Source organism: Parasteatoda tepidariorum, chromosome 4, assembly GCF_982258835.1.
Source record: "Parasteatoda tepidariorum strain Cologne lab strain chromosome 4, Ptep-v5.0, whole genome shotgun sequence".
Lineage (NCBI taxonomy): Eukaryota > Metazoa > Arthropoda > Arachnida > Araneae > Theridiidae > Parasteatoda > Parasteatoda tepidariorum.
Window position 1 is genome coordinate 63,499,435 of NC_141758.1, and position 16,088 is coordinate 63,515,522.

At 25.1% G+C, this 16,088-nt stretch overlaps 1 protein-coding gene across 1 annotated transcript in view; it reads left to right on the forward strand.

The window, feature by feature from the left end:
* The window catches only part of LOC107447355 (spatacsin), a 64,756-nt gene extending 49,362 nt beyond the window's left edge, over positions 1-15,394 (forward strand). The window contains exons 30-42 of the mRNA XM_071182368.1: positions 110-217; positions 961-1,077; positions 2,486-2,618; positions 3,202-3,314; positions 3,520-3,724; positions 4,815-4,994; positions 5,962-6,104; positions 7,053-7,160; positions 7,555-7,726; positions 8,386-8,462; positions 12,935-13,084; positions 14,055-14,206; positions 15,019-15,394. Of these exons, the coding sequence (XP_071038469.1) occupies positions 110-217; positions 961-1,077; positions 2,486-2,618; positions 3,202-3,314; positions 3,520-3,724; positions 4,815-4,994; positions 5,962-6,104; positions 7,053-7,160; positions 7,555-7,726; positions 8,386-8,462; positions 12,935-13,084; positions 14,055-14,206; positions 15,019-15,211 (1,851 nt within the window). The 3' untranslated portion in view covers positions 15,212-15,394. The remainder of the gene's footprint in view (positions 1-109; positions 218-960; positions 1,078-2,485; positions 2,619-3,201; positions 3,315-3,519; positions 3,725-4,814; positions 4,995-5,961; positions 6,105-7,052; positions 7,161-7,554; positions 7,727-8,385; positions 8,463-12,934; positions 13,085-14,054; positions 14,207-15,018) is intronic.
* Positions 15,395-16,088: the final 694 nt, after the last annotated feature.

A 16,088-nucleotide genomic window follows, 5' to 3' on the forward strand; every position in this document is an offset into this window, starting at 1 on the left:
ACTGCATAACATTAGTGTGAAGTATACTTTGTAGTGTCCAGTATAAGGAAAAATTAATAAACTATATTTGAAATAACTTTAAACTCAGGTGTTTGTTTATATTTTTCAGTTATTGCCAGAGATATTCGATGTCAAAGCTGTATTTGAATTGAACATTCAAGAAATCTTTTTCTCTAAAAAAGTACAACCTAATCCTTGTTGTATTGAAGATGAAAAAGTAAACTAATTTTTTCTCATGTTATTAGAATTATAACAGTTAAAATTAGTTTAAAGAATATTCTGTGTTACGTTATTAATTGAAACATTTCGTTTAAATATTTCGTTGAAAAATTATTGAAAATCATTTTAAATCTTTAACATTTTCTAAAATTGAATTATGTTACTTTAAAAAATAATAAACAGTTAACAGTTTAAATTAGTTTAAAGAATTTTCTGTGTTACTTTACTAATTCAAACATTACTTTTAAAAAATTTATTAAAAATCATTTAAAGTCTCTTAACATTTTCTGAAATTTTTAAATCAATGTTACTTTAAAACTTAATAAACTATACTTTATTTCTTCAATATTTAATACTTCCATGATTGTAATATATAATAATAATTCTGAAAGAAATGTTGACTTAGCAGCATTAGAAAAAGCAAACATATCTTGAATTCGATCTTAAATGGATTTTTAATTGATTAAAATAATATTGAATAATTGGAGCTGAAAGTTGAGAATTGAGTTTGAATCAGTTTTTATATTTATTCTTATTAGTAGTAATGATTTTGATGTTGAAATAAAAATTTTCATTATTGATGTGTTTATAAGATTACTATAATTAATATGAATTGATTTAAATTGTATCAAGTTATTGCTGCGGAAATTTATGTATTGGATGATTAGTTTAAAATATATTCTTTATGTATTTTCTTTTGTTTCTTATGCTATGTATTTTTATTGATTTTATTTGCTGCAGGAAAAAGAAGCATTGGGATCTATCATTGGACGCTTTTTGAGTAAAAGTGATATACATAGTGCATTTCAACTAGCTTTGACTTTTGGATACGATAGTTTAGATTTAAAAATTATTAAGGTATATTGTGTTTATTAATTTTTTTTAAATTTTTGTTTCTGCAAATAATTTGCATTAAATGTTAAGCAGTAATTGTAATTATTTCTCTGCTTCATGGGGTTAATTTGTTTTACTCAATAATACTATTATATTTAAGTATTACAGATAGTGTTATTGTAGCATATTATTATTGTATTAATTATAGTACTAATGTATTACAATGCAATATTATACTTGAATGTCATAATTAGAAGTATTTCCTTTTTTTTTTTAAACTGGTTAATTTATGACTGCTAAAATGGCTATTTTAATGAGTCACTTAATCGATTCACTTAAATCATTAGTTAACTTTGATTTTAAACCCTAAACTTTTAAAACCTCATCTGCGATGTAATAACGTTTTCCAATTTTCGCTAACTGCTTCCACCTACTTCAATCTACAGCTTCCTACCTGCTTCAATTCAGAGCCCAATTTAAGCCAAAAGTTTTTTTTTGAAAACCAGATTTGATGTTTTTAATAAAAATATTTTATTAATTTAATTTTTGTGAATACTTTTATTGTAATTAAATCTGAATGGAAGAAATAAGAAATTTTTTTGATCATGAGTCTGATTGTGAATCTGTACTTCTTTGAATATACATAAATATGTAACATTCATACTTCATTGCATTCCTGTTAAAATATTTATTGGAAATTAAGCTGTAATTTCTCTAAAAAAATGCTTATAATAAATCAGGTCATCAGCAGAAATCTTTAGGTTCAATAAATTAGTGTGTCTTAAAGGGAATACTCTGTAATTTTTATTAAAATAAGGATAAGCGTAGCTTAACCCCATCCTGGCATTCCGGACTGACGACTCGAAGTGCCCGCTCGTAGCTACACAGAAATGAGAGTGACACAAGGGATGGCTTGACATTGGAGAAAGGCAACACGTCATCGTTTATGGCAAGGGAGACGTGAGACTTGGACTCTAAGACCTGCAAGATAGATGTGTGTGCAGCACGCCACCACAAGGCAAGGCCCCCTGCCCCCAACCAGAAGGTTGTAAAAAAGTTTAATTCTAAAAAACAGCAGAATTGCAAAAATAAAGATAAATGACAAAATTTACCGTTCACAATCTTTAAAGATTTCAAAGTTTTACCTTAACATCTGGAACCCCACAAAACTTATAAATGTTTGTAGTCTATTTGACCATTGTTTAATTATCTAAGGTTAAATTCATTAAAGTTTCATTTCAAGGTTTCTAAGGTTAAATTTATTAAGGCTTCATTTCAAGGTTTCTAAGGTTAAATTCATTATGATTTCATCTGAAGTTAAGGTTTCGTTTCAAGATTTTATGCCTTCTTTTCATTGTGTTACATTCATTTTTGTTTTCAGATAATTAATCACAAAATAATTTTTTTTTAATATCATAATTTTATTTTATAGTTATGCTTTGAAGTAGCAAAAGGTGAAATAAACATTGATTCTGTGGACAGATCAATGCCTGACTGCTCCAATGACATAGCTTCAACTAGAGTAATTCAGTCACTGATTCTTTGGGTTAACAAAAAAAGTACAGGTACATTATTTCTTTCTTTTTTTTAATAATGCAGGTTGATAATAAAATAAGCTATTGTCTTAGAATATTTGTTATTAGAAATGCATTGGATCAAATTAACTCATGCTTCATAGAGTTATTCTAAGTCACGAGAAACTATATTCTAGAATTAAAAATACAAACTTACGCCCCTCAAAGTAAAGAAAACTAAAAGTAATTTTTTCTTTAAAGAAATTGTAAGGAGTTTAAAAATAATTTAATACCAAAGGATCGAAACAAAGCCTATTCTCTCATTTAAAAAAACTTTTACAAAATTTTAAAGCACCTTTCATTTCTTCTACTTTTTATGTTTTTTTTTTGATTATATAAAATGTATCTAGCATCTAATCCCATGGTTTTATACCTTCAAAATGTAATTGCTCATCAAAAATTTCTTACGTTAAGACTTTAAACAGTTGACATTATTTTATAAATGTTTACAAAACGTCAATTTAGCATATTTCTACTAATAAGACTTAAAACACTGGAAGTTATTTCATAATTATATGCATGTCAAATGAATCAATGTGTTAATTTATGTTAATAAAAAATTTTTGATTTGTAGATTTAACACCATTGCAAAAGAGTATTATTCAGTGCATAAAAGATTTGAGCCTTAAATGTATAATCGCTGTCAAAATTTGTTATCGTATATTGGTGCATTATATTGTCTCATTGGTAAGTGGCAACCTATTTTATTTCTATCAGTAACTGATTGACAGTTATGATTTATTTGTTTTTGTTAATAAAATTAATAAGAGACTATAATATTTTTCATTGGTTTTTAGTTATAAAATGATTCAAATTTGAAATATTTGTGCTCTTAGCAAATATTTTTGTAAATTTAAATAAAGTTAGTGATACATGGGTAATTTTTTGATAGATTTTAAAAGAAGATTTCATTAACGTTGCTCAAGAAAAGAATGCATTTTCAATTTTGAAGAAAATCCTTGTTTTGAAGCTGAATGATGAACTCGTGATAGCGAAGAGTTTTATAGTTGTTCGGGACTTGAGTGATAAAGAGGTAGCTGAGTTTTTAAGTGAAGAAATTTGGAACTCTTTAAAGATACTCCGTAGTTATGATTTAGGTATGTATAGCTTTTTTTCTTAAAATTTCTATATTATTAAGCGGTGCAATCTTCTTGATTTTATGAAACGGCAATATTTACTTTGTTCAGAATTTATATTTGAAATTTAAAAGCACAACTCAATGTTACACTAATAAAAATATGAAGATAATTTTAATGTTTAAAAGGAATTTTATCATTATAAGTGGTTTGAAAGGTACTGTTGATGAATTAATTCGAAAGATACAAATAGAGTTACATTCATGGAAAAATCGCATCAGTACAACTTTGAGAGAAAGTGCATTTTTCTTTTTTTTTATTATAGCAACTGTAAAAGGGAAGTTCCAGAACATGATATTCTGCTATATTGATCATTTATGAACTATTCACCGCTTTTCTTTTTTACGCGACAGACATTCTTTCTCTGCTACACCCTTAACACCTATTTACGCTTAGAAGAAGATATTTATTTCTGACTCTATCTTCCTTTTATCTACTTTTTAATCCATCCTCAGAACTTTCTATCATTGAATCTGATTCAGTACCATAAAAATCACTGGCATAAACACGAATTGATTTTAACTTAATCTTTTTCTTTTTCCTAATTTTTAATTTTTTCGATAAAATTTCTTAACTTTTAATACTAAAAATTATGTGAGTTGAATTGAATTCACTAGATTAGATAGCAAATATGAAGCTTAAGTAATTAAATAAAATAGTTTCAAATAGCATTTGTTCAGACATACGTAAATATTTAGGAAAAAAATTGAGAAAAAAAAATATAGATTTGTTCAAGAAAGTGACTTTCATAATGTCCAGATTAATCTAGTTAACAATTCATTAACCATAGCAATCAAACCGAGCTCAATTTTTATTTTAAAGCAAAATAGTATTTTATTTTAAGCAAATTAAATAAAAATTTAATTATGCCTGTTTTAATAATAAGTATTTTTCATGGTCTTTTTGGCATAATTAATTTGTACTCACTTATTACTAAAAATGCACTCTAACAACTTTTTCCAATATTATGCATTTTTGTTTAAAAAAATTTTTTTTACAGTATTTCAATTTCTTTTAAAAAGTAAATGTAATTTTATCTCCTTTGAAACAGTAAAGATCCCTGAAGATGAAAGTGCATTTTCAGAACAGGTAATCTATGATCCATTGAGAGCAAATGAAGGCTTCCAGCTGATTGTAAAACTTTGCCAAAATCCATCCGTACTTGGCTATTCTCTAATGTCAATCTATTCAACTGAATCTGCTGAACTGAATTATAAAAGCAGCGATGCAGGTATGTGTAATTTTATTTATAGGTTTTGAATTTTTACTACTTACATATTAACTTGCGGGAAATGTTATTATTATTCTAAACAATTAATTCAAGGAACAATTCAGAACCTATCAGTCCTATTTTAAAATAAGCATTTTTCATTTGTTTCACAAATTATAAAGCTAAGGAAAATTAAAATGTTTTTAGCACTCACCTTCAAGGCTCGCTAGATGTGAATGAAAAAAAGAAAACAAAACAAATTTAAAAAGGAAACTGCAAAGTTTTCAACAAAACAATAATTAATGACATAAACTTGAAAAACAAAGCTAAAAATACTGTGTTAGCTAACAGACCAATCATAACATGATGCATTTCCAAGCACTATTTAGAGTTGGTGAGGAACTCATGTCAGAGAATTGCAATTAGTATTCGTATGAATGAAGGAAGATTTGAAAGCATTAGGGGGAACACATTAGCATAGTGTAGTAGTCTTTGCTGTGAAGATGTAAAAATCTTTCATAGGTTAGGATAGCTGGAAAGTTTTTGACAAAGGTATTATTTCCCAATAAATTTTAGTTCTTTGTGTCAAAATATTTATTCAGTATATATATATATATATATATCTCATATTCTTTTGTGAAAATGCTTCATGACTTCTCAACATTGGCATTTTAAAAAATACACAAATTATTGAATTTCTAAAAATGAGAGTTTTTCATTCAAAAAAGTAAGCCATGTTTTTGTTAAAAATGTGAAAGCCTAGATAAGCCAATTGTAAGAAAATAAATACATTTACCAAAATTCACATTTGTAAAACTTATTTCAACTTTAAAATTAATCTTATTCATAAATTTATTGCTTTCATCATTAATTTGTTTTCTTTAAACTAAGGTTACTTAGAAACTATTTTCTAAAAAGTTGGAGTTTTAAAATATGTTCATTTTAATATTTTGTGCCTATTTATTTTATATTTTGTTTATTTTTCTAGATTTCACAGTTTTGGTAGATCTTTGTATTTGTGCTCACGAATGCTTTACAGCAGCATGCAATATGGATGGAATATCTCAAATTCTTCATAATGCACAAACTTTAGTAACTTTGCTTGAAGAGGCTGAAAAATTTTCCACAATGGTAGCCAAATCTATTTTGTTTTATAATCACTGAATTTTTTTCTGTTATCAATAAAATTAAGAACTTTTTCTTATTATATGTAAATATCAAGGCCTACTTATATTATAAAACATACTCAATCAACAAGTATTTAATGTCTATACACTTGTTTTTTTTATTACTCTTGTTGAACAGTCCACCCAAGTGTGAGTTTATGACTTTCAACTCCATAGCCTTGTAATTTTGAGCACAACTCAAAAAATTGAAGAGTTGTAGCCTACATGATTCTCTGTCTTACAATGGACTGTTCCAGAGATAATTTATTCTCTGTAAGCATATTTCAATTAATATCATAATGCAAGTAGTGATAAAATGTCAGCTGGGTTTTTTTCTTCCTGGATTCATTTCAACTTATAATATTTTAGTTTAGAAAAGCAATTATTAAACTTTTAATACAAGAATCAGCAAACTAAAATATTTTGATGAAAAGTAAGGGAATTTGCTGCATTAAATTTGTTGATAAAAAAAATTATGTGCTGCTTATTCTCTGCTCTAGTGGTATTCTTTTATTCAAACATAATGCCTTATTTCATTTTACAAAAATGTATTGAACTTGTATTAAGCATAGTAAACAAATGATTTAATTTTTTATTACAAATTTATCATTTACGGTAGATTTTTAGAGTTACTACTCTGCAGAGAGAACAAGGAAAACCTGCAAAATAATTTAAAATTCATCGAATATAAAAGGAAAATGCAGGGAATTTTGAATTTTTCCTTACAATCTGAACATGCTTCATATTTACTAAATTATTTTTATTACATTATTGATTTAAAATTATGTCTCTTTGTTAAGTTGTGAAATAAGAGAAATATATCTTTGTTTCATAGAAAAAATTTATTATGGATTTTTAATTATGTCATTGTGTAAATTTTTGGAATGACAAAAATGTATTTTTGTACTTTTAGGTTCATTTATTGACAGGCTTAGACAGATACAGTGAAATGATGTATGTTTTTGACATTTTGAAATCACATGATAAATTCAGTATTCTTTTCGAAAAGAAAATGGACAATGTAAGTTTTTTTTTATTATTCTAATTATGCATATTCAAAAAGATACAGTTTTCAAAATGAAATCTGCGCAAAATTAATATTAATAAATCAAATTAAATTTAAATAAATTAAGTCTCAGATGCATAGATATTTTAATTTAAGACAATAATTTTCTTGTCGTATGATCGTGAAATTAATTCTATTTTTTAAACAAATGGATGTCTGCAAGTGACGTCATCATGAGTAAATTGTGGCATTTGTTGATTCAGAAGCCAATCAAGTTCGGCACACACGCATGACGTTGCTTACAGGTATCCAAATAAATCTGATTTAAATTACATGGTTAGGCATAATCACTTCACTTCTTCTCAAGTTGCAAATACCCAATTGTTGTTTTGTTATTTTGTATTTTTAGATGCCAAATCTTAGACTAGCATTACTAGATTACTTGAAGAAATATCCACCATCTGAGAATGACAACTATTTTTATACACTTGCCAACAGATTTGGCATGCATCGTGAGAAGGCTGAAATTCTTGAAATGTCAGTGCAGAAACTCTTATCACAATTGTGTAAAAAAAATAGTGGTAAGTTATTATTTTTATATGTAGCTTCAAATATGTATCACTAGATCTTTCAATTCTAATCAATTATAATTATTTGGTTAATTTATACATTTGATATTTTTTTTTTACCAGGAGCACTTTTTAATTAAATCTTCTTAGTTCAGTAGAATGTATATTCTACTGGCAGCAAGTGATATTGGAAACTTTTATTTTATTTTAACATTAAGTTTCTAGAGATTGTAAAAAATCTTTCCCATAAGTATTTATGAATTGTTTTTAAAGAAAAAGAAATTTTAACGTTTCATGATGTTTTGGTTTTAAGAATTGTTTATAATTAATTTAGAATTTTATTCTATAGTTCAACCATGCTATTCTTTAAAAAATTATTTTTATTTTATTTGATAATAAGCAATTTAAGACCAATTACTTATTAGCATCATATGTTGCTTAATAATTTTGTGTAATTTACAAAACTAATGAAATAATTGATGCATAGAAGAAAGTTGATTACATAACTACTTCAGTTTTGGTTTTTCGTATATTTTATAATTTTTAATAACTTTCAGTTCAATTGGTAAAATAAATTAAGTTTCTGTAAACAATATTTATTGCATTTGAATATGTAATTTCAATAAATTACTTGATTGTAAAAAAACTTGTGTGCTTTTTCATATTTTTAGCTCTTGATAGTGATATGAAAGATGAATTAGAAAATGCTCTTCAAATTCTGTCTGACGCAGCAAAGAGTTATTGCATGGTAATATTGAAAGGAAATTTATTATATTTCTTTCTTGTAGGCGATATTGTTTTTCAAATTTTTATGTTTCTGAAAATTTAACTTCTTATAAAAAGCGTATGTCAATCCAGGTTTATTTTACTAGGGTCCTGCATTTATAATTTTGTGGAAATTTTAAAGAATGATAAGGAAAATTTTTAAGAAATTTTGCCAAAATTAATTTCACCAAATGTGGTTCTTATTTCTACAAAATATGTATTTTTACAAGAACCACATATGTCTAAGACTATATGAATATTGAAATACAGAGAAATTAAAGCAAACTAACTTATCAATTATTGGAATCAATTGTTGGAAATATTACTTCAATTTTTTCTTTAAATTTTCTGATCAGTTTTTATTTATATTTCAATTTTTACAAAAATACAAATTTCTATGAACATAAAAATTGATTTTTGACTTGTAAGAATGGCAACAAAATGGAATATTAATGAAACTTAATTTAAAAAAATGAGTTTTGAGCTAAAATTATTTTCAAAGTTTAGTATTTTATGAAAAGTCCATTTTAGAAATTTGTGAAGTGTCATTTTTTAATCTTGGAGTTTTGTGAAGAATCTTTTTTAAAGTTTGGAACTTTGGAAAGGTATTTTGTGAACAGATACAACAGAAAAAATACCATTAAATTATGTCATTTTTTATGTTTATTTATTACACTTTGTTAATTGTTTTTTTCATGCTTTTAATTTTTTTCAGATTAAAAATACTTCAAAATAAATAGTTGACAAAGGCTGTTATACATTTTTTGATAATTGTTTAACAAATTTTGTTGTTCTATGAGATTAACTAATTTTTTCCATTGTTTCTTGTAATTCATACAATTTTTTTTTTTAATTATATATTTTGCAATTATCTTAAGTTCTTACTGATATTTATTATATATCATCTTTCTTTCATTTTTATGCATTATACAGGGTGGCCACCCACCTGGAAAACCTTGAAAACCTGGAATTATCAGGGAATTTTTTTTATACTGGAAAAAACCTGGAAAAATCAGGGAAATATGGATAAAAACCTGGAAATTTTAAAGAAAAGCTGGAAATTTTTTCTTATATATTTTTTTAATTTCACTAATTTAAATTATTTGCTAATTTTCTTAATTTAAATTGTTTCATCCATTATACCCACTTTTTTTAGACAGAAATGTATCTCCAAACAGTTAAAATATCATCTACTTACTTTGCTTTCTTCAAAATTTGCTCCATTATAACCCTGTTAAACTAGAATACAACATAAAATTCTCCCATGCAAATGTAGTATGCAGACTATGGGACTGTGCAATTTAGGAAAAGCAAAGATTATGGTGGATGTGGAAGACAGGGTTAGGATTCAGTTTTTAAATTCTGTCCGTGGGTTTGTTCACACAATGTTTCAAGTTTGTTCGCAATTGAGAGTGGTAATTTTTTTCTATTTTGACAAAATGAGAAAATGTTTTTGTATTTTTAACTTTATTAAATTCTCTAACAATTAGTTGGTTATAATTTAATAATAATATTGCACTCTTATATTGCACTCTTTTTCTGAAAGCTTTTGAACTCCCATTCAAAGAAATCTGTAAATTATTTTTTCTCAGCAAGCCAACCAATCACGCATTTCCCCCCATCACTAACAGCAATGTTTCTCGACAAATTGTTACAATTCTTGCATTAATGCTAATTTTTTCTATTTCATTTTAACCTTTTATAGTATATTTTTATTTTAAAAAAAGATTTTTTTAGAACTAACTATATATTGATATCAAATTTTATGGTTTTGTTGGTAAATATTAGTTTTTTGATTAAAAATTCGAATTGTATAGTTATCACAATATCGAAAGTTCGTAAATGTTGCTTGCATTCCAGAGATGATATTTCAAAACTATTCCTCTTTTTACCTCAAAAAGCTGACAATGAATAAGGAATATATAGGAAACATATTAAATGATATATATACATAAAATATAATATTTTTTATTCAGTGTTTAGTCAGGAGAAGGAAAACGAAACTTAGTGTTTTAGTTCTGCACTGTGCAAGATTCCAGTTGTTCAAACAAAAACAATTAACTATGCTAAACTAAAAAACTGTGCGTTTAGATTGGAATTCTTTAAATGTTTTAATTTCAAATAAGAAAAAAAATCAAAAAAGTATAAATTTTAAGGAATTTTATCTATTTTTTTTCTTCTATAGAGTATAGAACTAAAAATTAGACAATTTTACATTTCTGACATTTATTTTTTTATACTGAATCTTTTAAAATAAAAATGCTATTTCAAAATACCGTTATTTAAAAATTTGACTTGAGATATTGGTTTAAGGAAAATATGATCAGTGAATTTTATAAAAAGCACTGGTAAGATGAAATACAATATAATGCAGTATATAGTACAGCTTTATATTGAAATGTAATTACAGTGATTCACAAAACTGTTGATACACTTTATGACTTTCAATGAAATAAGACTATCCATTAATTAAAATGAATGTTTCAGAATGTATATTTAATGATAAAAAATGTGTTCGAACAAAACTGAAATATTTTAAATGACAATATGAAATGTTTTAAAAACAAAGGAAAAGTTTATTTTTAAGAATCAATCATCAAAAAGTGACAAAAACTTTATCCCACAAAAGTCATCATACACTTTTAAAGAAAAAACTTAGTCTATTAGTAAATCTAATTTTTCGTTAAATTAACATTTAGTGGAGTTTCCTTTAGCATCTACAATAGCTTTTAAAGGTTGAAAATACGTGTAACTAGTTTTTTTTGTCAGGTGAAATTCGTGCAGAATATTTTTTTAAAATTTTTACAGAAACTTTTACAACACTCTATTGCAAATTTATTAATTTTTCCACAAAATTTATAATTTTAATCTCTGATATGAAGTCCTTGTTTTAAGCATTTTATCACATATTGCACAGTTCAATTGAATACAGTGAACTAATTTAACATATTCATCACTGATTTACCTCTTATGAAGACAAATAATCAAATTTGGTCTATTTTATTACGACCACAAGTCATTTTTAAATGATAAAATAAAATATTATGAAGTTAGCAAGCAAAAGTTAAAATATAATTTTGCTATTATAGGTTTGATACTAAATTGCTAATAAAGAAATAAAAAATTAAATGAAAAATAATTAAATAAAAAAAGCAATTGACGATAATTTTAATTCTGAGATACAAAACATTTAAATGTACGATGACTTTCGTGGGGTAGAATTTTTGTTACTATTTGATTAAAAAATTAACTTTTGCTTTGTTTTTAAAATATTCTGTGCAGTTTTGCTAAGAATAGATTATACATCTTATTATCAAATACCCATTGTGAAATATTCATTTTAATTATTGAATTTTTATTTCCTATTTCAATATAAGTTATAAGTGAGTGAGCACTTTTGGGAGTAGTCACTGTAATTATTAAAAATTATTGATATATAATCACCTGAAACGGTTTTCTTTTCCTTAATGAAAATATATTAAACAATACTTGTCCAAGGTTTTATTGGTTATTCTGATTTTGTCATTTTGTAGGTACACTTTGAGCAAATACTACCTAAAGTATCACATTAAATTCAATAAAAGCAATTAAAATTATTCAATAAAAACAATATATTCTGCAAGCTAAGCATATTTTCTCCACATCTTAATTTTTTAAAAATTAATGTTGTACCAGAACATTAAAAAATAATAAAAAAAATATCTTGTAAAAAAAATAGATTTTTTTCAAGATATGTTTAAAAAAATGACATTTTGAATAAGATATTTTATAATACAGTCACTTTTCTTGTACACATCCTACACTTTATAAGAAAAAAGTTAAAAAACACAAACCTGGAAATTTTAAGATTTTTACCTGGAAAACCTGGAAAAATCAGGGAAATTTGAAATCTGTTTTGAGTGACCACCCTGTTATATTATGTTTTCAAAATGTATGAAAAATTTTTTGAGAATACTTTGTCTGTTGTTTTTCATACATCCAGCACAAAATAATTATAAAAAGTTTTGTGTAGTTGAGTCTTTAAGTGAATTGAGTCATTTTGAATGATTAATTTCAGTTATCTTATAAAAAAAAACACATGATGACCACATCTGCATTAACTGAGCCTGTTTAACCATGTATCATTGTAGCTTATAGTACTTGCCATCATTTTCTAATTCTTTAGTCCTTTTTTAAAGTTATAGAAAAACAATCTTTGTTGTTTTTACTGAAATATATCCAAAATCCATGTATCTAACAAGTAATTTTGTGAATGTATTATTATGTATATTTTATATAACATAAATATCATCTACAATAATTAATAGACATTACGGTTGTATTTTAGAAGGGGATTAAAATTAATATTTTCAGTTTTGGTACTAGATATAATTAATTCAATCATGAAATCTTTCTTTTTCTTTCTTTTTTACATCAAAATAAATTATAGTTAATTTTGTTAATTTTTTATTGCAGGCTGATTGCTTGCACCAAGCTCAAAATTGTACCAGGTTAGCCCAATTGGTTGCCCTCCAAATTTATTTTGTTCCAGATGGGGTTTGGATTATAGGTCTTGATGAAACTTCTGTGGCAAGATTTATAACTGATCATAATAAGTTTTCTCAGGTAATGTTATGAAATCTTATGCCATTAATTAAGCTTTTGATTATTGATTATATCATCCAGAGTATTTTTATATTATTGTAGTTATGTGTACATTTTAAAATCTCTAAGCCCTTACTGGTTTATTAACATTAATTAATTTAAAATTGATTTGCATATGTAAAGAATTCATAAATGTAGTATATTTGAAAGAAAGTTATTTTTAAATTCATGCCTGAACTATTTTAGACATATATTAGAAAATGAAAAAAGATTTTTTGCTTTATAGTTGAAATGGTAGAAAAGTCTTTATTACATTTTAACTACAAAGCAAAATAAAAAAAAATTTAAATTATATTTTCAGCTTTAGTTTTTGAAGAAATAAATCGTTTTATATTTAATCTTCAATTATGTATTTTGAATAATTCTTTTACTTTTATTAAATTCTTAATGCATGTTTGTTATACACGATCTGATTTATTGGTATTGTTTTAAATTTTGTCATAATTTGAGCTATATATTGATTATTAATTGTATTATCCAGATTATTTTAATATTATTTTAAATAATATACACTTTAAAATCTTTAAGTGCTTATTAGTTTATTAACATTAATCAATTTAAAATTGTTATGCGTACATAAGAATTTCATTAATCTGGTATTTCTTAAAGAAAATTATTGTTTTTTAAATTCATGTCTGTACTGTTTTAGTCATATACCAGGAAACAAAAAAAACAAAAAAAAAGAAAACATTCTGCTTCATAGTTAAGGTGGTAGAAAGATCTACATTCCATTTCAACTATGAAGCAAAATAAATTTTTATTTTCGATTATATTTTAAACTTCAATTTTCAGGAAAATAAACCTTTTTATATTTAATCTTAAATTATGTATTTTAAATATTTCCTTAATTTGTTTTAGTTCTCAATGTATGTTTGTAATACAAGATAAGATTTCTAGTTTATGCTGATAATTCATGTGTTTGTTTTTTCAGGCGTTCATAGTGGCTGAAGAATATGGTAATCATCATTTATGGAGTCAGGCACTCTTGCATAATGTGGTGATCCGTGGAGACAGAGATTATTTGCTTGAATTTCAAGCTCATTTCGGTCTACCAACATCTTTAATATCAGATGTTGTTAAAAGGTTAGACTTTGATCTTTTATATTTAATGAAACTGCCTAACAATTTTTTATTTTATGTTCTGCACTAATGCAATTTTATCATAAATAAATATTCTAGTTGAGTACTTGGAAATTAAAGTTTTGTTTTAAGCAAAATTCCATATTTAAGAATTTTATTATTTTTATAATTTTTTTTCTTGGAAATTATGCAACTAATAAAAATATCTTCCATAATAAACTTGATCTAAATAACTAGAAACAACAAAAATATTTTAATATCAGAAACTGCTTAATATACAGTTTTATCCAAAAATAATAAAAGGAGTTTTGTTGCCGAAAAATTAATCGATAAATTTGTTTCAGGTGACAGGGATATTGAATTTGAACCTTTTGGAAACAAGTTTTGTCACTAAATAAGAGCCTGATTTATAATTAAAGCTTTGCTTTAAGACTTGCATTATGAAGCCTCTAATTCTTATCCACTTATTGTACTAGCTGTAAACAAAAGTTCAAAGACCCTTTAATTTTCAGAAGAAGAAAATTTTATCTGAGAATTTTAAGTTAATTTAATACAAAAAAAAATCATGCTAATTTTGATAAACATTAAAATTGCCCTTATTTTGGATTGGGATTATTTTTTTTTTTAGTATTGTTTTTTTTTTTTTTTTTTTTTTTTTTTTTAGTTTGTATGCTTTTGCAATTAAAATTACATTTTCTTCTCAGTCTCATATATTTGGTTATAAAATTTCGTTATTTAAAAAGGCGGGTTTAGTTCCAAACGTATTGTGTTTTTGCATCATCCTCTAGGTGAATATTTATAATTTTTTATTGCAGATATAAGAAATTGCCTTCTAAAAATGAGAGTACAACACGGAATATGAAATTACTACTTTCTATGTGTTCTAATATAAAAGTGAAATACAGTTTAGCTCATGAAATGGGATTCTCAGATGTGTTATCTGAACTGTTAATGGGCGAAGCTTCTTCATACCTTCAAGATTTAATTGCAAATAACAGTATAAAATGATATAAATTGTAAGACATAGGACTGTATATTGTAAATTTCTATTATAAATGTCTCATCTGATAGATCTAAATATATTTTTAAATAATGTGTGCTATTGATAGTTTCTGATATCTGTGATATATTTGTACCTGTATGTTATGATTATATACAGTTTGTCTTAATAAACTAATTATAATCTTGTAATTTGTTGTTTACAAATGTATGTAACTTGTTGTATACGAATTTGTTTTTATAAACAGGAAAAAAATTATTTCTTTGTTTCAAACAAATTTAAACGTCTTTTCCTTTACTATTAATGTGTGATCAAACTTTTATATTCACAATTTTTCCTTTGCTGTATCCATTTTCTTAAACACACATTTTGAGCTCTGTCCAGATTAAAAATCTCACTGATGATATATTCATGCATTTCTTTTATAGAGGTTGAAACAGTCACTCCAAGTTATAGTACTGTGCCATTATTAAATTCTCTACTCATATAGTGTGCCATTTGTTAATCTCTACTATATTTAAATTAAAAGAATAAAATGAGACTTTTAGAAAAATTATCGGATTTTTTTTAAAAAATATGGTGAGAATTTTTTTTTAATTTTATTTTTAACTTGCTAATACATACAAAATAAATTTGACCATGTTAAGTGAAAGCACAATTGCATTGAGCTTCAAAACTTTTTTTCCTTTTTTTGGAAAGATTTATCTTCTAAAAATATAAAGTGATAGTATGCTAGAATTTTTCTAAGCATAATAAAAGAGTTATCAATACAAGGCCAGGTATTTGAAAAAAGTCAGATTATAACTTATTTTTATTGATTCTGGTGAAGATTTTGATTTTGAATTGTTGAAAAATTGGTCACAAATAGGATTCATTAATTAAGAT